This window comes from Neomonachus schauinslandi, chromosome 2, assembly GCF_002201575.2.
Source record: "Neomonachus schauinslandi chromosome 2, ASM220157v2, whole genome shotgun sequence".
NCBI classification, from domain to species: Eukaryota; Metazoa; Chordata; class Mammalia; order Carnivora; family Phocidae; genus Neomonachus; species Neomonachus schauinslandi.
The window spans coordinates 121572193-121591514 of record NC_058404.1 but is presented as its reverse complement, the minus strand read 5'-3'; the positions used below and the strand labels follow the sequence as shown (position 1 = coordinate 121591514).

The 19322-nt window shown below is 40.3% G+C and overlaps 1 protein-coding gene across 1 annotated transcript; it reads right to left on the bottom strand.

Annotated features, from left to right (window-relative positions):
* Positions 1 to 5977: 5977 nt before the first annotated feature.
* Positions 5978 to 8768, bottom strand: DDIT4L (DNA damage inducible transcript 4 like). The gene is made up of 2 exons (XM_021680375.1): positions 8678 to 8768; positions 5978 to 6630 (listed from the first exon to the last, which is right to left on the bottom strand). The coding sequence occupies exons 1-2, from the start codon at positions 8766 to 8768 to the stop codon at positions 6140 to 6142; spliced, it is 582 nt and encodes a 193-aa protein (XP_021536050.1). The 3' UTR covers positions 5978 to 6139.
* Between the last annotated feature and the right edge of the window lie 10554 nt (positions 8769 to 19322).

Here is a 19322-nt window from a genome sequence, read left to right as displayed (position 1 = left end):
GAAATATTGCTGTAGGATAGTATTGAGAAAGTGAACTATTTGAATGTCTGGTTTTATGGGCTGAATTGTGTACCCCTGATATTCATATGTTGAAATCCTAACCCTCAGTACCTCAGCATGTTATTGTATCTGGAGGCAGGGTCTATAAAAAGATGATTAAGTTAAACGAGGTCCTTAGGGTGATCCCTAATCCAATACAACTGATGTCCTTATTAGAAGAGGAGATTTGGTTGCAAACAGTACAGAAGGAAGATAATGTGGAGACTGAGAAAGAAGACAGCCATGCACAAGCTAAGGACAGTGTCCCAGAAGAAACACCTTGATCCTGCCAACACCCTGAGGTCACACTTCTAGCTCCCAGGACAACAAGGAAATACATTTCTCTTTAAGTCACCCCATCTATGGTATTTGTTTTGGCAGCCTAAGCAAACTAATACATCTAGGTAATAACAAGTCCTTTTGCAAATGAGGTGGTTTTTAATCCCTTGATTTCAAAAATATTGAAAGAAAACCAAATTGAATTATCTGCATATTGACCAATGAAAATAATTTTTAGTGATTAATACTTATGTGATTTTGGCATATATCTTCAAAGTAGCTCAAAGATTGATTACAATTTTACATTGTAATAACCAAATCTCCTCAATTCCCATCTACTTATCGATATAAATATGGTTTCTTGGAGCTTATATCTGTAGAAACAAAACATAGGAAATAATGCTAAATCCATTAGTTCTAGCAAAAACCGGTATTGATCTGTAAGTTAATTCACCAATTTAAAAGAATCATCTCACTAGGAGATAGTATTTTTGTATTTAATAGTATTTTTTTTTTAAAGATTTTATTTCTCTATTTGGCAGAGAGAGACACAGTGAGAGAAGGAACACAAGCAGAGGGAGTGGGAGAGGGAGAAGCAGGCTTCCCGCCAAGCAGGAGCCCGATGTGGGGCTCGGTCCCAGAACCCTAGGATCATGACCTGAGCCGAAGGCAGATGCTTAATGACTGAGCCACCCAGGTGCCCCTTTAATAGTATTTATAAAATTCAAAACCATATTTAATGTTGTTTTGATAAATGTGTATGATTATTATTTGTAAAATTAACTCGATCAAAACATTAACATTTAAGTCTTATGATCGCAGGAAAGTTTTATAAATATAATTTTAATTTATAATCTTGCTTTTATTGTAGAGAAGAAATATTAATAAAAGACTTTCAAGCTTAAAATATATTATATGAAGGTATGATTCAGTTTAAAAAATAAACTTTAAGAAGGCACAGAAAAAGGACAAAGTAACACTGGGGCGCTTGGGTGGCTCAGTCCTTAAGCGTCTGCTTTCTGCTCAGGTCATGATCCCGGGGTCCTGGGATCGAGCCCCGCATCCGGCTCCCTGCTCCATGGGAGGCCTGCTTCTTCCACTGCCCCTGTTTGTGTTCCCTCTCTCGCTGTGTCTCTCTCTGTCAAATAAATAAATAAAATCTTCAAAAAAAAAAAAAAGTAACACTGAAGAATTGTATCCTGTTGAAGATCTTATTTTTGTGTTTTCTAAGTAAATGTTGCTGAGTTTTAAATCACTCTGCTATTTACATCCCACTGGAAACATTTAACAAGGTGATGCAATCATTTTATTTTAAAAAATTGGTATTTACTACATATTGGAAGGTACATCATTTGCAACTTTTTAGACTAAGGATGACATTTTTGGATGGCAATTTAACAATATGGCAGGGGTGTAATTTTATAAAAATTTTAAAGAAGTGCAACAAGCAAAAAAGTTTGAAGAACACTTTAAAAATTTTAAAGAAGTGCAACAAGCAAAAAAGGTTTGATAACTAAAAATGGAATTGATGACTCATAAAATATGCTAAACTTCAACTCTACAAACTAATGCCGGAGTGCAGAGATACACATATTGATTGGCATGTTGAAGTAAGTTTTTTTTTCCGTATCAGATTTTATACTTTTTTCATCCTTTTTTTTTTTAAACTAAAATGGATGTCTACACATTGGTGTCTTGTGCTTTTAATTTGCATTTCCCTTATTTCTAGTTAGTCTGAGCATCTTTTCATATGCTTATCAACCATATGGGCTTCCTTTTCTGTAGAGTGCCTGTTCAAGCTTTTGCCCATAGTTTTTCTTTTGGGTTGTTTGTGTTATCCTAATTGCTTTGAAAGGATTCTTAATATATTCTGGTTACTAACTATTTCTCAGTTCTCTGTAGAGAAGATACTTTCTTCCAGTTCATGACTTGTGTTTTCGTTCTCTTTATAGTGTTATGTGATAAACAGGAGTTTCAGTGATTTCTTTGCATGTTATTTAGGAAATCTTTCCCTACATCAAAATCATAAAAATTATATTGTCTTCCGAAAGCTCCCCTTTCACACTGAATTTTTTAATCAATCTGGAATGATCTTTATGCTTGATGTGTATGCATCCAGTTCCATTTTTTTTCATGTAGATAAAAGCTTATTATAATGCCAATTATTGAAAAATACCATTATTTACCCACTGATCTAAAGTGCCAATTCTGCTGTCAGTCAACTTCCCTTATACATCTAGGTCTGGATCTGGGCTCTAACTCATTTTGCTCTGTGTGGCAGAACCAGTTCCTCAAGCCCACTCCCTTCCAGGCACACTGTGTCACCACATTTCCCAGCCCCTTTTGCAACTGATGGGGCCACGTGACTGAGTTCTATAGGGGACGTCAACAGAAAGCATGTAGATCGCTTCCACACTGGGCCCCTGAATTTCACATGAAATTCTTCACAGTTTCTTTTTTCTCTTGTCTGTGGCAGATGCAGAGAATCCAATGAAGTAGTGTGAGTCTATAATCAATGGCAGAGTCTAGTCAAGAGTCTGGGGTTCTGAATATCTGCATGATGCTCTAGGTGTAATAGACCTAAGATCTTTATACTTGTACATCCTCTGCTATGCAAATGGGAAACTGTCAGTAGTGTAACTTGAAGCTGACTCCATGAGGATATAGATTGTTATTGGTGCAATAGATTCAGGAGACTGAATCCGTTAGTGTAATACTATCTCTCTATTTATAGGAGGAAAGTAAAACATCCCGTTCTTTCAGGAGGCCATCACACACTCCAGCTAAGGGTTTATTCTCTACTGGGGGAGAAATGGGACAGACTACCCCTTTTTTTGAAGGTGCATGAGAAAGAAGACAGGCCAACTGTACAAGATAGGCATGAAGGTGCCAGGACTGAAATGCATGTACTTTATTTTTTTTATTTTTTATTTTTTATTTTTTTTTTAAAAGATTTTCTTTATTTATTTGAGAGAGAGAGTGAGAGAACAAGACGGGGGAGCGGGAGAGAGAGAAGCAGACTCCCTGCTGAGCAGGGAGCCCGACGTGGGACTAGATCCCGGGACTCCAGGATCATGACCTGAGCTGAAGGCAGTCGCTTAACCAATTGAGCCACCCAGGCGCCCCTGAAATGCATGTATTTTAAACATTTGGATGGTTTTTTGTTCTAAGCATAGCTCTGCTCCTGTGAGTAGTGAATACTGACAGTAGTTTCCGCATTTTTCCTACCTGAAAAGAAATCACATTAATAATTCTTTCCTCGAATTTAGAGGCAGATATTTCTGACAACATTTTTACAGTCTTTTGGTGATGTCATAAGGTTTCCGTGCTGCCTTGGGCACTTGGTGGCAGCGTGGTGAGTGAGCTCAGCCCCTGGAGTCAGCTTGGTTTTATACAGTTCTCTGGCTCTCCTGCATAACTTAATGACTTTGGGCAAGTTACTAAACCTCTCTGTGTCTGGTCAGTTACCTACAAAATGGAGAGGACAGTGGTCTCATTCCATAGGGCTCTTGGAGAAGTAAATGAGATCATTTATGCAAAGCATCTAGGACAGAGCCCAATCCTCAGTCTTATTAAATGTGGGCTAAGCAGTGTGAGAAATATGAGCTAATGACCATAAATAAGGAGACAGAAAAGATAAGTGAAAAAGATAAGAAAAATGACAAATAATAGTGGAATTAGAAAGACATGTTGTTCAAATGGAATAAACTAATGAAAATGAAAACGTACACTGATCTTACAGTTTAATACATCTGCATTTGGTCATTCAAAAAACTATAAGACAAGTTTACACAATCATTTTTGGTTTATAAAAAGGTGGTTGTCGAAGGAACTCAAATTATTAATGTTTTTCTATAAAAAGTATTATTGTAATTGAAAAATTATGAGGCCAATCTCTATTGATACATATGCACATGTGATAAATACAATTGGAATATTACAACAAGGGTACAAAGAACCTTGTCAAAAAGGGGTAACTGTTTTGTCATCTTTCCTTAATATTGTCAGATACATTTTTGGGTGATTATTGCATAAACTCATTGAAGACAAAGAAGACAACAGAATTAAAAATATATGATGCTTTATTGTCAAAAATAGACAAACTGTAATTTCCTTTAACAGGAATATTAATTTAGGAATCTCCATAAGCCATCACCATTTTGCGAGCACAAAAGACAAGAGTCAACGACAACTGTTAGTGGGAGAAGGACAATGGTTCTATATCCAAGCCAGAGAAGCCAGGCCCACAGAATCACAGTGACCTTTAGAGCCCAAGAGTAACAGACATGCAAACGAGGTTGACTGCTCCGGGCCCAGTCCTATAAGGACTGGCTTTGCGGTATCTTCTCAAACACATGAAGAGTTGGGATTTGTTAGACTGCTTGCTGATTTGAATAGTGAACTTTTAGGTCACGTATGGGATCCGTAACAGGATCACACCCGCTTCTGAGCAACACCAGGATGAAGACATTTGTCCCTACAACCCTGGCTTCAGGCACGTAAAGTGGTACTAATAATTTGGGCAGGAGACCTGACTGAGCTCCTTCTTGTGATTTACAGCAAAAATGTGAGGGCCTTGCTGAATAGTGTAAGGCTACATTCTCTCATTAACATAAAACAAGAATGGCTAAGGACCTAGCTAGGAGGAACAAGAAAAAAAATCAGGCCTTTCTTGTTCCCTAGGGACAGGTATCCAAGGCTGAAGAAAACTGGTTATCTAGACCATGATTTTCATTCCCTAGTCTGTACTATACACCAGATATCCATAGCCAGAGCAGACTTCATAAATAGGCCCATGTTGATCATGAAAAGTGGTAGCAGGCACCTATTATCTCCTTGGAAGATTCAGGCTAAGGAGAAACACCTCAGTTCCCAGGAGAGGCCAGAGCCAGATGACACTGACTGGGTGAGATGCTTCATCTGAGGTTAAGTATACGTGATAATGAAAATCAGAAGCTAGATTATCAAGTGAATGAGAAAGGAAGTGGATCTGAGAACTCACTTCCCATTCCCATACACATTCACCATGCCCTCAGGGGAAGAGTGATCAACTATATGCAAAAAAATCCGTTGAACACTTTTCACTTTTTTAGCTTAAACATAACATTCAATACTTGAGAACTAGAAAAACGGAGTTTGTATTGTACCATAAAGTTATTTTAAACAATACTGTGGTTACTGAAATGACAATACACGCTTTTGCCACCTCTAAAACAGAAGCATAGAGAGGATGCCAAGAAACAGTGAAGTAGCTCTGTTCTTGCTGTGACATTTCTTATTCACTCTTGCACGGGGTGAAGTTTTAATTACACTCACCCACTACATTCTACCCTCTAGTCTAAGAACGCTTCATATCTGAGTAGGGGCAGGAAAGTGGTGCGGGCTTCTGGAAGTTTTGACGGGCTAAGCATCATGACGTTTCTGTGACTGAAAGGATTACTCTGAAAACATACAGAAAAAAAAAGCCATATGAAAATCTAATTAGGCACATTTGGTGTATAGTCTATTTAGCAAGACAACCTGGAAAAAGCGAGGTCAAATATAAAACTAAGGTGGACTGCTTCTTTTATTCCATGCCATTTTGTAAAAACATGTGATATAGGCAAAAAAAAAAAAAAAAAGTACACTTTTTCAGGTCCTTTCTCAAAAGCCATGAACTCAGCCTTTTAGTTGGGTTGCTGTAAATGTGAAGCCTGGAAGGGAGATGACTCAATTTGGGGTTTCTCGTTGAGAGCAGGCAGAGTGACTAAAATGACTCTCACAGGGCAACTGTGCAGTTTTATGACCCAATCATAAAAAGGACCTTTAAAATCTTTCCTTTTCAGCACTCTTCAATGACTGTGGTTCCAATCAAGGAGTAAAGCTTTTTCTTCACAAGTCGGAATCCTGAACTCAGGATCAGAGTTCGCCTGAGGCCAGATGAGAAGCGACCTCGGCTGAAGAAAAAGTCCCTGAAGCTAGTCCAGGAGCCGTTCTCCTGCTTAAACACAAGGGTGAGCTCAAAAGTGGGCACCACGCTTGAATCACACACAATCTTATCCAGCTTTTTACATACGTTTTCAACTTCCAAGTTTACGTGCATAACGCAACCTCGCAGGCCGCAGGGCTCCGTGGAGGACAGCCGCAGGACATCCTGAGCAATCCTCTGGGTCAGTTTCTCAGGGACGAGGACTTTGGAGCAACCAAGTTTGGTTTGCTTTGATTTGGACAGACAGTTCTCCAGCATTTTCGCCAAACTCTGGCAAGTTGTCTCCTCAAACATCACCTCATTGAGGTTGGGTTCAGGAACAACATAATCCCAGTAGTCGAAATCTGTAAGAAAGGGAAGTTTGAGATGAAATCAATCAATCAATCAATCAATCAATCAATCCCGGAGCAGATAAAACATACCAAGATAGCAACATGGGCTACTTCTATCTACCACGTCTGCCTTTTGCTCATATTTGTTGGAGAGTCAGCCGACTTGGCTTTGCTGTTGACTAGCTGGGTAACAAACAGATCAGGTCACTGAAATCTCTCAGAGACTGAAAACGCATCTATGAAATAAAGGTTCTGATAAACAGGATGGATAGGCTATAACCTCTTTTCTTTAAATTTACATGTGTACACACACACAATCTTACAGACTGGATCAAAAATCTTTCTATGGTTATACTAGAATACCAGTGACTTTCTTTTTTGTTGTTGTTGTTGTTATTTGACAGAGAGAGACACACAGCAAGAGAGGGATCACAAGCAGGGGAGTGGGAGCGGGGAGAAGCAGGCCTCCCTCGGAGCAGGGAGCCTGATGCGGGGCTCAACCTGAGCCAAAGGCAGAGCTTAACAACTGAGCCACCCAGGCGCCCCCAGTGATTTTCTTTTCCTTCCCGCTCCCTTACTTGCTCTGAGGGTTTTCTAATTTTGTTTTACAGAGAACACGCTTCACTTCTGGAATAAAAATGGTAACAATTTTTTTTTCTTCGATGAAGGGACTATTCGTTTCTAAGAATTATATGTGTTTGTTATTGTGAAATGCAGGATTTTTGCTACTGCTCCTTACTGATGAACTTAAGATGAACTTGATGAGCTATAGTAAATATTGAATTTGTGTCTTTCTTTAAAAGTCTCTATGGGAATGGTCTGTAGATCCCAATTTAGCTTCAAGCTCTTTGATTAAAAATTGCTCAAAGGGAAGACCTTTAAGGTCCACGAGGATATTTATAACTGGCTGGGTAGTTTTCATAGCCAAGCAAAACAAAACAGTCCTAGGAAAATAAAATTAGATTTGCTCAAAGGAAAAGAGATAGCTCTGCATTTGGTCACCTACCTTCCAAGTTAATCCTACCACTTGGCAGGATGCCACACCACATACGCAGTCAACTGGGCAACCCCTCCCTAAGCATACTTCACCTTCATTGGCTACTGTCTCTTCATCTCCCCACATCACCTATTCAGTTCGGTCATTGTTTTTGTTTTTGTTTTTATAACTCAATGAAACAAATGCACTTATAAGGCTCCATATTTTACCTATATTGAAGACAGAGAATTTTAGAGCTTTGGCCTATAAAACTAGCTCATCAACCACTTGGCCTTCGAAATGAGGAAGGCCCAAAGAAATTAAGCAATTTGTCGATGCCACACAGCTTCTTAGTGGCAGAGCAGTGTGTTAACCTAGAAACTGCTGTTTAAAATTGCAGAGCAAAGTATGTCCAGCACCACTGCTGTTTTAAAATTTCCTTCTGGCATTAAAAGCAGAATGCTGGGTGTATCCACAAATAGAATATTGCTCAGCAATAAAAAGGAACATATACCGATAGAAGCAACCACATTAAAGGATCTCAAAATCATTAGGCTGCCGGAAAGAAATCAGATGCAAAAGAGTAGGTATTACATGATTCCATTTGTTTGAAACTGCAGAGGCAACACTAATTTATGGTGACAAAAAGCAGATCAGTGTTTCCCTGGGGACAGGGGAGAGGGAGAGTGGAAAACTGATGGCAAATGGGCGCGTGCGAATTTGGGGGTACGGGGTGATGGCAGTGGTTATAAGGGTGAATACATTTGTTAAAATTCAAAACTGTACACTTCGAATTCACCGTAACTTCACAACCCCTTAAGGAACCTATCTAACTTTTAATCCCCAAACATCCTCTTGGCCGCAAACTAGACCGTGCAGCCTTCGGTTGTTTTATTTTTTGCTACTTTTGTTTCTCACTACCAGGAACAGAAGATGCTAGAAAGTTTGGAAAGGAGTCTTTTCAGATGGATTTTGAGGCACACCCTACATCGAGGAAGAGGCGACACCGTCCGTCCACCCATCTCATCTATCCAGGGTCCGCGACCTTTGGAGGAGAGAGAGGCGGGCAGCTGGGAAACTCACCATTTAGCAGGCTCCCCGGGTGGAAGTCATGGTCTAGCAACTCTGAAATGCAGGCCGGGTTCTTACTGCTCAAACTGCCAGTTGCAACCATGGTCAACGGCTCTGTTTCCCTCGCGGGGGCGGAACGGCCTTTCCGGGGCGCTGGAAAAAGAAGGGAAGAAGGACGGATTTGCAAAAGTAGGCAAGACGTGCAGAGGCTCCTAAAATGCCCAGCGTCCCAGCAGCTAACTAGCCGAGGAAGTCATTTTCCAAAGGGGAGGAGCCGGCCTCCGCAACTCAAGTTTACAAAGCCCCGGGAGTGGAGACGCCAGCCACACTCACAGCCTAAAACTAATTCAAAGTTAGCATAACTCGGGGCGGACGTGCCCAGCGGAACGCACCCCTGGGCGGGGAGCAGCGGCACCCTCCGCCCCCGCTCCGTCCCCCGAGGCCGCTGCCTCGCTCACCTGCCGGGAGTTCGCTGCGACGGGCGCGCTCGCTGGCAAAGCGGCGGGGTAAACGGAGGCACGAACTGTTCTCAGGAGCCTCCTCCCTCGGAGGCTCAGGGACCTGCAGACCCAAGCACTGATCGACCCCCAACCCACGCATTACCCGCTCCACGGAGCAGCATCGCCCCTGGGGCCGGGAGCACTTTATAGGCCCAGCCTCCTCACCCCGCCGCGGCCCGCCCACCTGCACCACCCCTCCGCGGCCCTGCGGCCCGCCCTTCCCGGGGTCGGGTTGCATTTCAACCCAGACACTTGCAGCCGCCCAAGGGGAGCCGCTGGGAGTTGAGGATAAGCTTGCGGCCGGGTAGACACCTGCTGTTTCCTGGGTGGGCCGCAGGTCACCGAGTCCCCAATTCCGGGTGTACGACTTGCCGAAAACTGACCACTCGCCTCCACTACTAGCTTGGATTCTTTGGCGCGACCCCACCCCAGCGCGCGCACACTCTCACGCCGCCGGTGCCCTTGTTGAGATTCTGTCCCGGGCAGCGGGAAGCTTTCCGTCCTTTGTCTGTTACCGGGACCTGAGGCTTTGCTGTGTCGTACTAAAACTTGGCTAATATCTGTTTCGATGTTCAATGAGCATTATTTATGCATTTAGTTCTGGCCTCTAACCAAGTCAACTCTACTCCGTGGGTTTCTACATCTTTCCCTCCTGCCCGCGATCAGATCTAGCTCGCCTTTTCCGCATCGGAGGCTCTCCGGCATTCTAGGAGGGGTCTTCATCACTGCACTCCCAGCACCCTAAGGCGGTTTCATCTGTGACTAATGAGTTTTCTCTGCGAGAATGGTGAGCGTGGTACTCTTCTAATTAGACCTGGCTCCAGAGATCTGGGAGCTTGAATGAAGGGGACTTTGCCAAAAACGAAGCAAAACCATTAGTGGGACCTTAGCTGCTTCTTCGCCCGCCTGATCGCCGGGAGCAGTTGTCATACTCAGTGGCAGACCTTTCTGGCGAGCCCCGTGGTGTGGGGCGGTCTTGAAGGGGCTTGGGGCGGTGAAGATATGGAGTTTTAGTACCTGCTAGGAATAATCCCTGTGAGGCTTGATGCACAGTTCTGAACCCAAGCGCACAGAGAGACAGAGGAACTGTGCAAAGACTCAACATGCGCGCACAGCCTGTAAGCAGGAGGCCAAGTGCTATGTTTCCTTCCAAAGTTACTAATCCACCCTTTTCCTGCTTTGATGTGCAGTAGGAGATGATCTGCTCAGAGAGGTCACTCCCGAAGAAGGCGTTGGGTCAGGAGCGGAAAGGGAGGGGATGCCAGGAGGGGAAGACTGTTTCTACAAGTAGGAGGATCTAGTGTTGGCTCCTGGTCTTTTAGGATTATGTGTACAAGGATCTGTAGGTTAGGGCCTTGAAAAGCAGTTTCAGCTGTCCAGGCTAAAAAGTCCTAGTAAGAAAAACAACAACAGAAGGGGTAAGGAGGGTGTGATAAACAGATCAGTGGGAGGACATTGGGAGGCAGTGCAGCAGAAATTAAAGCCAGCCTGACAGTCCATTTTTAACTCGACTAAGGCAGCTGCACTGCCTGAAGGTCAGGCCAGCCAAGGAAGGAGATGCTGATAGGCTGGTCATTGAAAGCAGATTTCCACTTCTATTTCAATAGCAGAAAAGTGGGAAATAAACAAGCCCATTTAAGCCAACTAAAAAGCGGTTTCAGTGGCTAATATGTTCAAGATGGATAGATGAGCTGCCTGGCTGTCTGGGGCGGGGGGAGGGGAGGGCAAGCTACAGAGCGTCCTTTCCTTATCTGGGTGGCAATACTGATGAAGCGGCCACCTACCTGCCTCCAAGGAGAGCTATTAGGATTAATATAATGAGTGCTCTGAACCTACACCATTGAAGTGAAGAAATTACCCATTTCATTTCCCTTAGGTATTTAGGCAAAACACATAAACTAAGTACTCCCAAAGGGCCAGAAAGATTATTGGGCCTTCTAGAACGTAGCCGTTACTTTTTGCTCACCTGACTAACTGAAATTTTGCAAAATCCCTTTGGGATTTTACTGCAGAAAATAATTTACCTATGTGTGAAAGACTGAATAATATTCTTTTTGGCTGAATGGACCTAGCTTTGGGGAATTACAGGGCATAAGGAATGATCGATGTGGAACTCATACTTGGGATAATTAGTGGAGATTGTCCTTTCTCATCTACTTTTTAAAGGGTAAAAAATCCATCCTATCACCAGTTTGCATCTCTGCGGGGTTAAACAAACAGACCTGATTTTTATTTTTTTTATTTTATTTTTTAGATTTTATTTATTTATTTATTTGAGAGAGAGAGAGAGAAACAGCATGAGAGGGGATAGGGTCAGAGGGAGAAGCAGGCTCTCCGCCGAGCCGGGAGCCCGATGTTGGACTCGATCCCAGGACTCCGGGATCATGACCTGAGCCGAAGGCAGTCGCTTAACCAACTGAGCCACCCAGGTGCCCACAGACCCGATTTTTAAAAATAAATCATACAACAGAATTTGGAAAAACCAAGTGCCATCATAGTCTTGTCAAGAGATGACACATACTTTCGCCCATTAATTTTTATATGCTGTGGATATGGTTAATTATAACGGAAAGTTCACATGGGGGTATCAGGCGTTTATGAGGTAGTGCTGAAGTACATTTCATTGCTGTTTTGTTATATCCTCTCTCATACTGTAAAAAGAGTTTGTGAGGGTGCTTACTGGAAACAATAGTTGAATATGAAGAGAAATCTAATTGGTTAAATCATTTGATTGCCTTTCATAAACCAGTGTAATATAGCAAACTACTAAAATCCTAAGTAACGTCTTTGACTGAAGAATGCTTTTTTATTACTATGCTTTACTCATCCACCTAAGAAAGAAAAATAGTGGTAACACATGGCAACAGTGGGTTCATCTGATGTATATACAAATATGGAAGTTCCATGTCCCCCTCCTGTCTAAATATAGTATTCATAATATCATTGCTTGCATAAAGTATAAGTTCAGAATACCAGGGATATTACAAAAATGAAAAAACAAATATGATGCTTTAATATATTATTCTAGGAGACACTGGTATCTTATGCATTCATGACTTGGAGTGGTGAATCTTTATTATGTTTCACTGGCCAATTTTCTCTCTTTATCCAATATGAGCCATTGTTCCTGAGGTCTTATTAATACAGTTATATCCAGTACATTGCTAATTTTATTTCACGAACTATGACATCAGAGGGAAAATGACTGGGTTTCTTAATCTGTGCAATGGGTTCTGGGAAGATTTACAGGACATGGAAGTCTCTTAGCAGGCCCATAGGGTTGTTGTGAGATTAAAAGAGAAACCCTTATAATCAATGATAAATATTATCTCTTATTTATTTATTTATTTATTTATTTAAAGATTTTATTTATTTATTTTAGAGACAGAGCACAAGAGGGGGGAGCGGGAGAGGGGGAAGCAGACTCCCTGCTGAGCAGGGAGCCCGATGCGGGACTTGATCCTGGGACTCCAGGATCATGACCTGAGCCGAAGGCAGCCGCCTAACCAACTGAGCCACCCAGGCGCCCCGAATATTATCTCTTTTTTATAAAGAAATCCGAGATCTTTAAAGGCACACTATTGGGGCATCTGGGTGGCTTAGTCAGTTAAGCATCCGACTCTTGGTTTTGGCTCAGGTCATGATCATGGGGTCGTGGGATCGGGCTCTGTGCTGAGCTGAGCACGGAGTCTGCTTCAGATTCTCTCTCCCACCCCCCCTCCCCCACCACCTCACTTGCACTCTCTTTTTTTCTCTCTCAAATAAATAAATAAAATCTTTAAAATAAATGCACACTATCCCTGGCTTTCCTTGGTTATGCTAAATTTCTAAATCTAGTACTTACGTGCAGTTTTAGAACAGGGTCGGTACATAGCAAGTGCTTAATGAATGATAGCTATTATTATTGCGATTATTATTGTCCTGAAATTGTGGTTCTGTTTATTGCAGCAAGCACTAATGGGGCTAAATGGGGTTGGAGAAGTATTGTTAAAACAGAACAAAATTTATCCTCTTTCCTGTTTGCAGGCAGTACAGAAAATATTTGCCACTGATTGGGAAAGACAACTTTTTTTTTTTTATGATAGAACATGTGTAACTTAATGGGAGTACAGGAAGGAGGTCTCTCAATGGTAAGTAAGAAAATAATGTGGGTAAAAAGTTGTTTTGGTACAAAATACAGAATTACATGTATTAACTTTCCTATATTAATCTAGGAAATAGTTTTCTGGAAAAAAAAATCACAGGTATTTGAAATCATTGCCTAAAGAACCACCCAAATGTTTCAAGACATGTATGACCCCCTTTTAACACTCTGGATGAGATATGTCATCATTATTTTCGTCTTTGAGGGTGCTCCAACCAATAAAATTTCCATTTAATGATGAAATATGCAATGAGTTAGTCTATAGAATAATGAGATTTTCCAATAAGTAAGATAATGTGAAGACTTATTTAATATAAGACAAAAGAAGCCCAGTAGAAAATAATACATAATATCTGCGACTAAAAGCTGAGAGAATCTTCCAGAAGCAGAAGGCCTTGTTTCTCTAAATTCAAGCAGAGAAATGGTTACCATAGTGACTTATCTCTCAAAATAGTTGTATGATTTTTTTCCTTTTCGTAAACAATGTTACGTATTATCTACCTTTAAGTAAAGAAAGCTGATATGTTTAAATGTACACTGTCCCTTCTTTTCCTTAATTATACAAAGATTTATAATTCAGGAGCCCGCATAAGAGAATGTCAGCTAGGAGCATGGAGAAGGTCCTTGACACTTTTCTAGGGATACACCTTAAAACCTTTGCAAGTTCCAAGTTGGGGAATACCATCATGGCATACCATTCCTCTGGAATTCTTATGTGCATAAAGATAAGAAGAGGAAAACATAGCTATGTGCTCGTGTAGATGCTGGTCCTTCATTGGTCCGCCTCCCTGTACCAGCCAAGTGTCCTATTCTGATGGACAAAATTTGCATGGCTTTTGTCATTCACATTTGTGTCCCAGAAAAGTTCCACATTGCTTCATGACATAACCCTGTGGGGTTGCACAAGAAAATAATTAAATCCAAGAATGCCCACATGTGGACCAGATAGAAAAAACTGGTAGTCTTTAGAGTGGGTCTGACCCTCGTTCTGTAAAGAACATTAATGTTAACAAGTTTGACAAGGTCAGAGAGCGATTCTGTTTTTTTATCTTCATGGTGTAGTGGTTAGGTGTATGGACTGTGGGGCCTAAGTGCCTAGCTGTATATGACACCAGCCATGACACTAATTAGCTGTATAAACTTTGATAAGGTACTTAACATTGCTGTGTCTCCATTTTCTACCTTTAAAAATGGGAATTGTAATAACTGTACCACATGCCGGGCTGTTGTGGGGATTAAGTTAGTTAATATATAACACACTCAAAGAATATGAGCCCTGATTATGATTATGAATTTTGCCCTGACTCTAAAAAATCCCCAATGCCCCAGTGACATTTTTATGAAAAGGTAGCTAGGGGAGTGTTCGTATGTGTTCGAGGGTGTGTATAAAAATGTATCTTTTGTTCATATTCATTCATTGGCCAATTGACATTCAGTAAGTTTTAATCGAGTATTAACTATCTGTTAGGCACTAGGAGTCCAACAGGGTCCCTGGCTCCAGGGAGATTGTAGTTTAGAAAGGAATGTAGACAAATAAATCTGAGGTTACAATTAGTATGATAAGTTGGGGTGCTACAGGGAGCTATGGCTGGTAATGATAAAAACACTACCATATTTTGAAGGAAGGTTTATGGCCTTGGTACTTAGTGTGTTTCATGGACCAGTAGCACAAACACCTTCTAGGAGCTTGTAAGAAATCCTGAACATCAGTCCTCAACCCAACTGATGCAGAATCTGCTTTTTGAAAAGATCCCTAGGTGATTCATACTGTATGCAATTAAAACTTAAGAAGGACAGATTAAAGAGAAAAAAACAGTAAGACCATCTCAGCATTTGTAAAACTTATTCTAGGCCAATTAATAAAAAATATTTATTGAGATCCTACCATATGCAAAGCATGGCCTTGACGGAAAGGTGGATTCCCAGCTGGACAAGTGTTTGCTGATTCTCCATAGCTTCAGTCAGACATCATGGCCCTAATGAATCTAGTCAGTGCTGTGTGGCTTTTAGCCCTTGGGCCTGGCTCATGAAATCATGCACAGCTATGTGAAAACAGTCTGATTATCTGAGTAGACTGTATTATATAAAAATAAAATCCTGTTTAATAAACTTGAGACACTGTCAAACTGTAAATTGTTTCAACCTTGTCAAAGTGGAAGCCAATTATGTAACATATGGAATGGGCTTACTTTGTTAAATGTATTTAAAATGATCACTCTGTGGAATGTTGTGTTTGGAAACAACAAATTTGGAAGGGAGGGTGTAATACAGAAAGATATAGATCTGATTACTTCCAAATTTACTGGAGGGGGTAAATATAGCTATGCAAGTATTCATCTCTTCTATGATTGTATCATAAAATATACTTTAAGACATTGCCTTGGCTTTTGGAAATATTGTGCGGGTAATTGAGAACTATTTTTATGGATGATGTATATATTACGGTGGAGGCTGTAAATCTTACCTGGCCGAAGCAGGCTTTTGGGAGATGTCAGTATAGCTTAAGCACATTGACGTGCGTTCAGTTGGGTGATGTTATTGATACATCATATGTAAGCTGAGCAATGAATGGTACTGAACAGATTAATGAATAGCAATACATAATTACCTTTGCAGTAGGTTTAGATGTCCAGAAGTGCTCACTTCTGTTTATGTAGCAGAACAACAGCCCTCCTTAGTGATTTGACTTTAGGCTCTAACTCAGTGAGACTAGGCTTCAAACTCTGGCTTTGACCCAAGTAGGCATGGTGCAATTAACTTAAAGCCTTTGAATTTCAGCTTCCTCATCTAGACTAGAGAAGGTTCAATGGAACAATGCATGTTAAGTTTCTGGCGACACGAGTCCTATAAGTTAAGAGCTCAGTCAGAGGTGGCCATCCCCAAAACCCATAGCTTGTGAGTTTGCTCATGGGAATGCACATTCTATTGCATACTATAATAATTCATCAAATTCCATGTTGGGTTTTTCAGGATGGTAAGAGGTTTTATTTTGCTCATAATGAACAATCAAGAGTGCACTAGCTGGAGAATTAGGAGACGTGGCCCCACATACTAGTTTTTATACTGGCTTGAACTCTGACTTTGGACAGGAGTTGTCTAGGGATTTAAGAGCAGGGGAGCCTAGGCCCTGGCTTAGTGTGTCTAGGAGGTGGAAAGAGAGGAAGTGGACAGGGTTTCCATACTTGAGAATGATTCCTCCTGTGCCCCAAGGATCATGTAGAACAGCAGGAAACGATCAGATCTGATGCTATGCTGAGGGTACGAGTAATGAACATCTTTGGTTTTAACCTGTGGGTGATGAATGACTAGAGGTGGCTGTCTCATCTCCCACCGGACGCCTGAAGTCTCAACATTGCATTGGATTTCAAATCCTTGTCATGAGCATTGGGTCTGTGGAGTAGGAGGATAAGGATGGTAAGGGGGGAGAATGGCATTCAACTTACTTCTTTCTTGGAGGAATAAAGGAGAAATACCAGATATTATGCTAAACTAGCAAATAAAGCAGTAGTGTTTATGATTGCATAACCACCATGTGAACTAAGATTGATCTTATTTATATCTATCTACCAACACAGCTATAGTTCTAATTCTAAAAAATATATTTAATTTTTTTCTTTTTTGTTCAATTTACGGGTCTTGAAGCAGCTTTCTTGGAAGCCCTACTTTTAGCATTTATGTCTAACGTGAGTTCCATATCTAGCACATTTTTAAGCTTAACCATTATTGAAATATTGCTGCCTACAAAGAAATCTATATATAAAGTACTTCTTAAAAAGTATTTTTAATGTGTTCTGCTTTTAAACAGTTACTATGAAAGCTCCATATATCAGGAATATTTTTATATTTTCTATATCAGGGAGCTGTTTATAGATTGACATTATAAAGGTATAACCCTTTTAGGCAATGATGTAAGTGGAATCCAACAAATCTAACCACAAAAATTAATTTTAGAAGAATGATCCTTATACATTCATCTTATTCTTGAGTAGTCTAGGGGAGGGTTGCCTGGGTGGCTTAGCTGGTTAAGTGTCCAACTCTTAATTTTGGCTCAGATGATGATCTCAGGGTGGTGAGTTTGAACCCCATGTCCAGCTCTGCACTGGGTGTGGAGCCTGCTTGAGATTCTCTCTCCCCCTCTCCCTCTGCCCCTATACCCTCTAAAATAAATAAATAAATAAATAAATAAATAAATAAATAAATAAATAAGTCATCCAGGGGAAGTGTTACTGAAGAAGGTCTGGAAAACTTGAAACAAAATGATAAAGTTAATAAAATAGCATTGACTTCGAATTTACAAATAGCCAATTTAAAAATTACAAAGTGAAAAATCAAATTCCTGCTGACTCTCACTCGTGCCATTCTTTGCCCCCCACCCACAGGAAGTAACCACTCATATTAGTTTTTATGTATCCTCCTAGGATTTCTTTATGAAACTAAAAACACATACTAACATATATTTCCGTTTTCACTCTTTTTTACCCTAAAGGGGAATATTATGTTCTGCACATTGCCTTTTTGCACTGACAATAGCTTAGAGATTTTTCCAGATGAATACATTTCTCTCTCTCTCTCTCTGTTTGCTGCTATGTAATGTTCTGCTTTTGTTTAACCAGTACCTCACAGAGGGCCATTTTGATTATTTACAGATTTTTGCAATTACATGCAGTGCTGTAACGAATAATCGTATTTATAAGTCCCTTTGTGTTTGGGCAGGTATACCTATAAGATAAATTCTCAGAGGACGGACTTGTGAAGGAAAGGATTAATGTGCAAAATATAGTTTGAAACATCTTGATAAATTACCCTTAGAGCTGTTGTCCAGTTTTGGGCACCCACCAGGAAAGTATAAGAATTCCTGTTTCCTCATAGTCTCTCCAACATGTATTCATTTATTTCAGACATATTTTAAGCATATATGATACCCTTTTATATTGTTTTAACATGCTCTGACTTTTGAGGGAAAGCACTGGGGCTGTATCTACAGTGACCATTATTACTTCACTGATTGGCCATCTCAGGCAACAAGAATATATGTATGTAAATGTATTATATATAATATATATATAACATATATTATATATAATATATAATGAGTGGTTTTAATTTTTATTTTCTCAGTGACCCATGATGCTCAACATGTTTTTGTGAATTTCTTACTATATAATATATATATTTTATGTATAAATAATTTCACCACTCATATTAAATTTTCAATCAGATATCTTTTTGTTATGTAGGGTCATTACTATGTTTATTGAAGCCAAAAGCCCTTTGATTTCTGTTAAGGAGAGAATATCCATCAGAGAAGGAAACAATATCCTTTAACGTAAAATTTACAAGTTGCCTGTGACTTGATTTTGATGTTCAAATAGTACAATAACATTTCTCTCTTTTCACCACAAACCATGACTTTGTTATAGCTCACAGGAGAATATTGAATTAAATGCAAGGCAGTCCATCAAATGTTTGTGGATGTCACTACTGAGTACAGGTGAGAGCATGGATTGCAGTGCGGTTTGGGGAAAGCCCTTGGTCTGTTCTGTCCAATTCCATAGCCACTACGCACTTGTGACTAGTGTTAAACTAGGGCTAGTCCAAAGTGAGATTGTTTACAATACACAGCAGATTTCAAAGATTTAACTGAATATAAAGAATACAAAATATCTCATTAATAATTATTATGTTAGTTACATGTTAGAATGGTAGGATTTTGATATATTGGGTTAAATAAAATATATTACTAAAATTAATTTCATCTGCTTCTTACGTTTTTTTAAAACATGGCTCCTAGAAAACTTAAAATGTTCTATGTGGTTTGCAGTATGACTCACCTTAAGAAATACAGGACAGTTCTAGAGGGGAGATGGGTGGGAGGATGGGTTAGCCTGGTGATGGATATTAAAGAGGGCATGTTCTGCATGGAGCACTGGGTGCTGTACGCAAACAATGAATCATGGAACACTACATCAAAAACTAATGATATAATGTATGGGGATTAACATAACATAAAAAA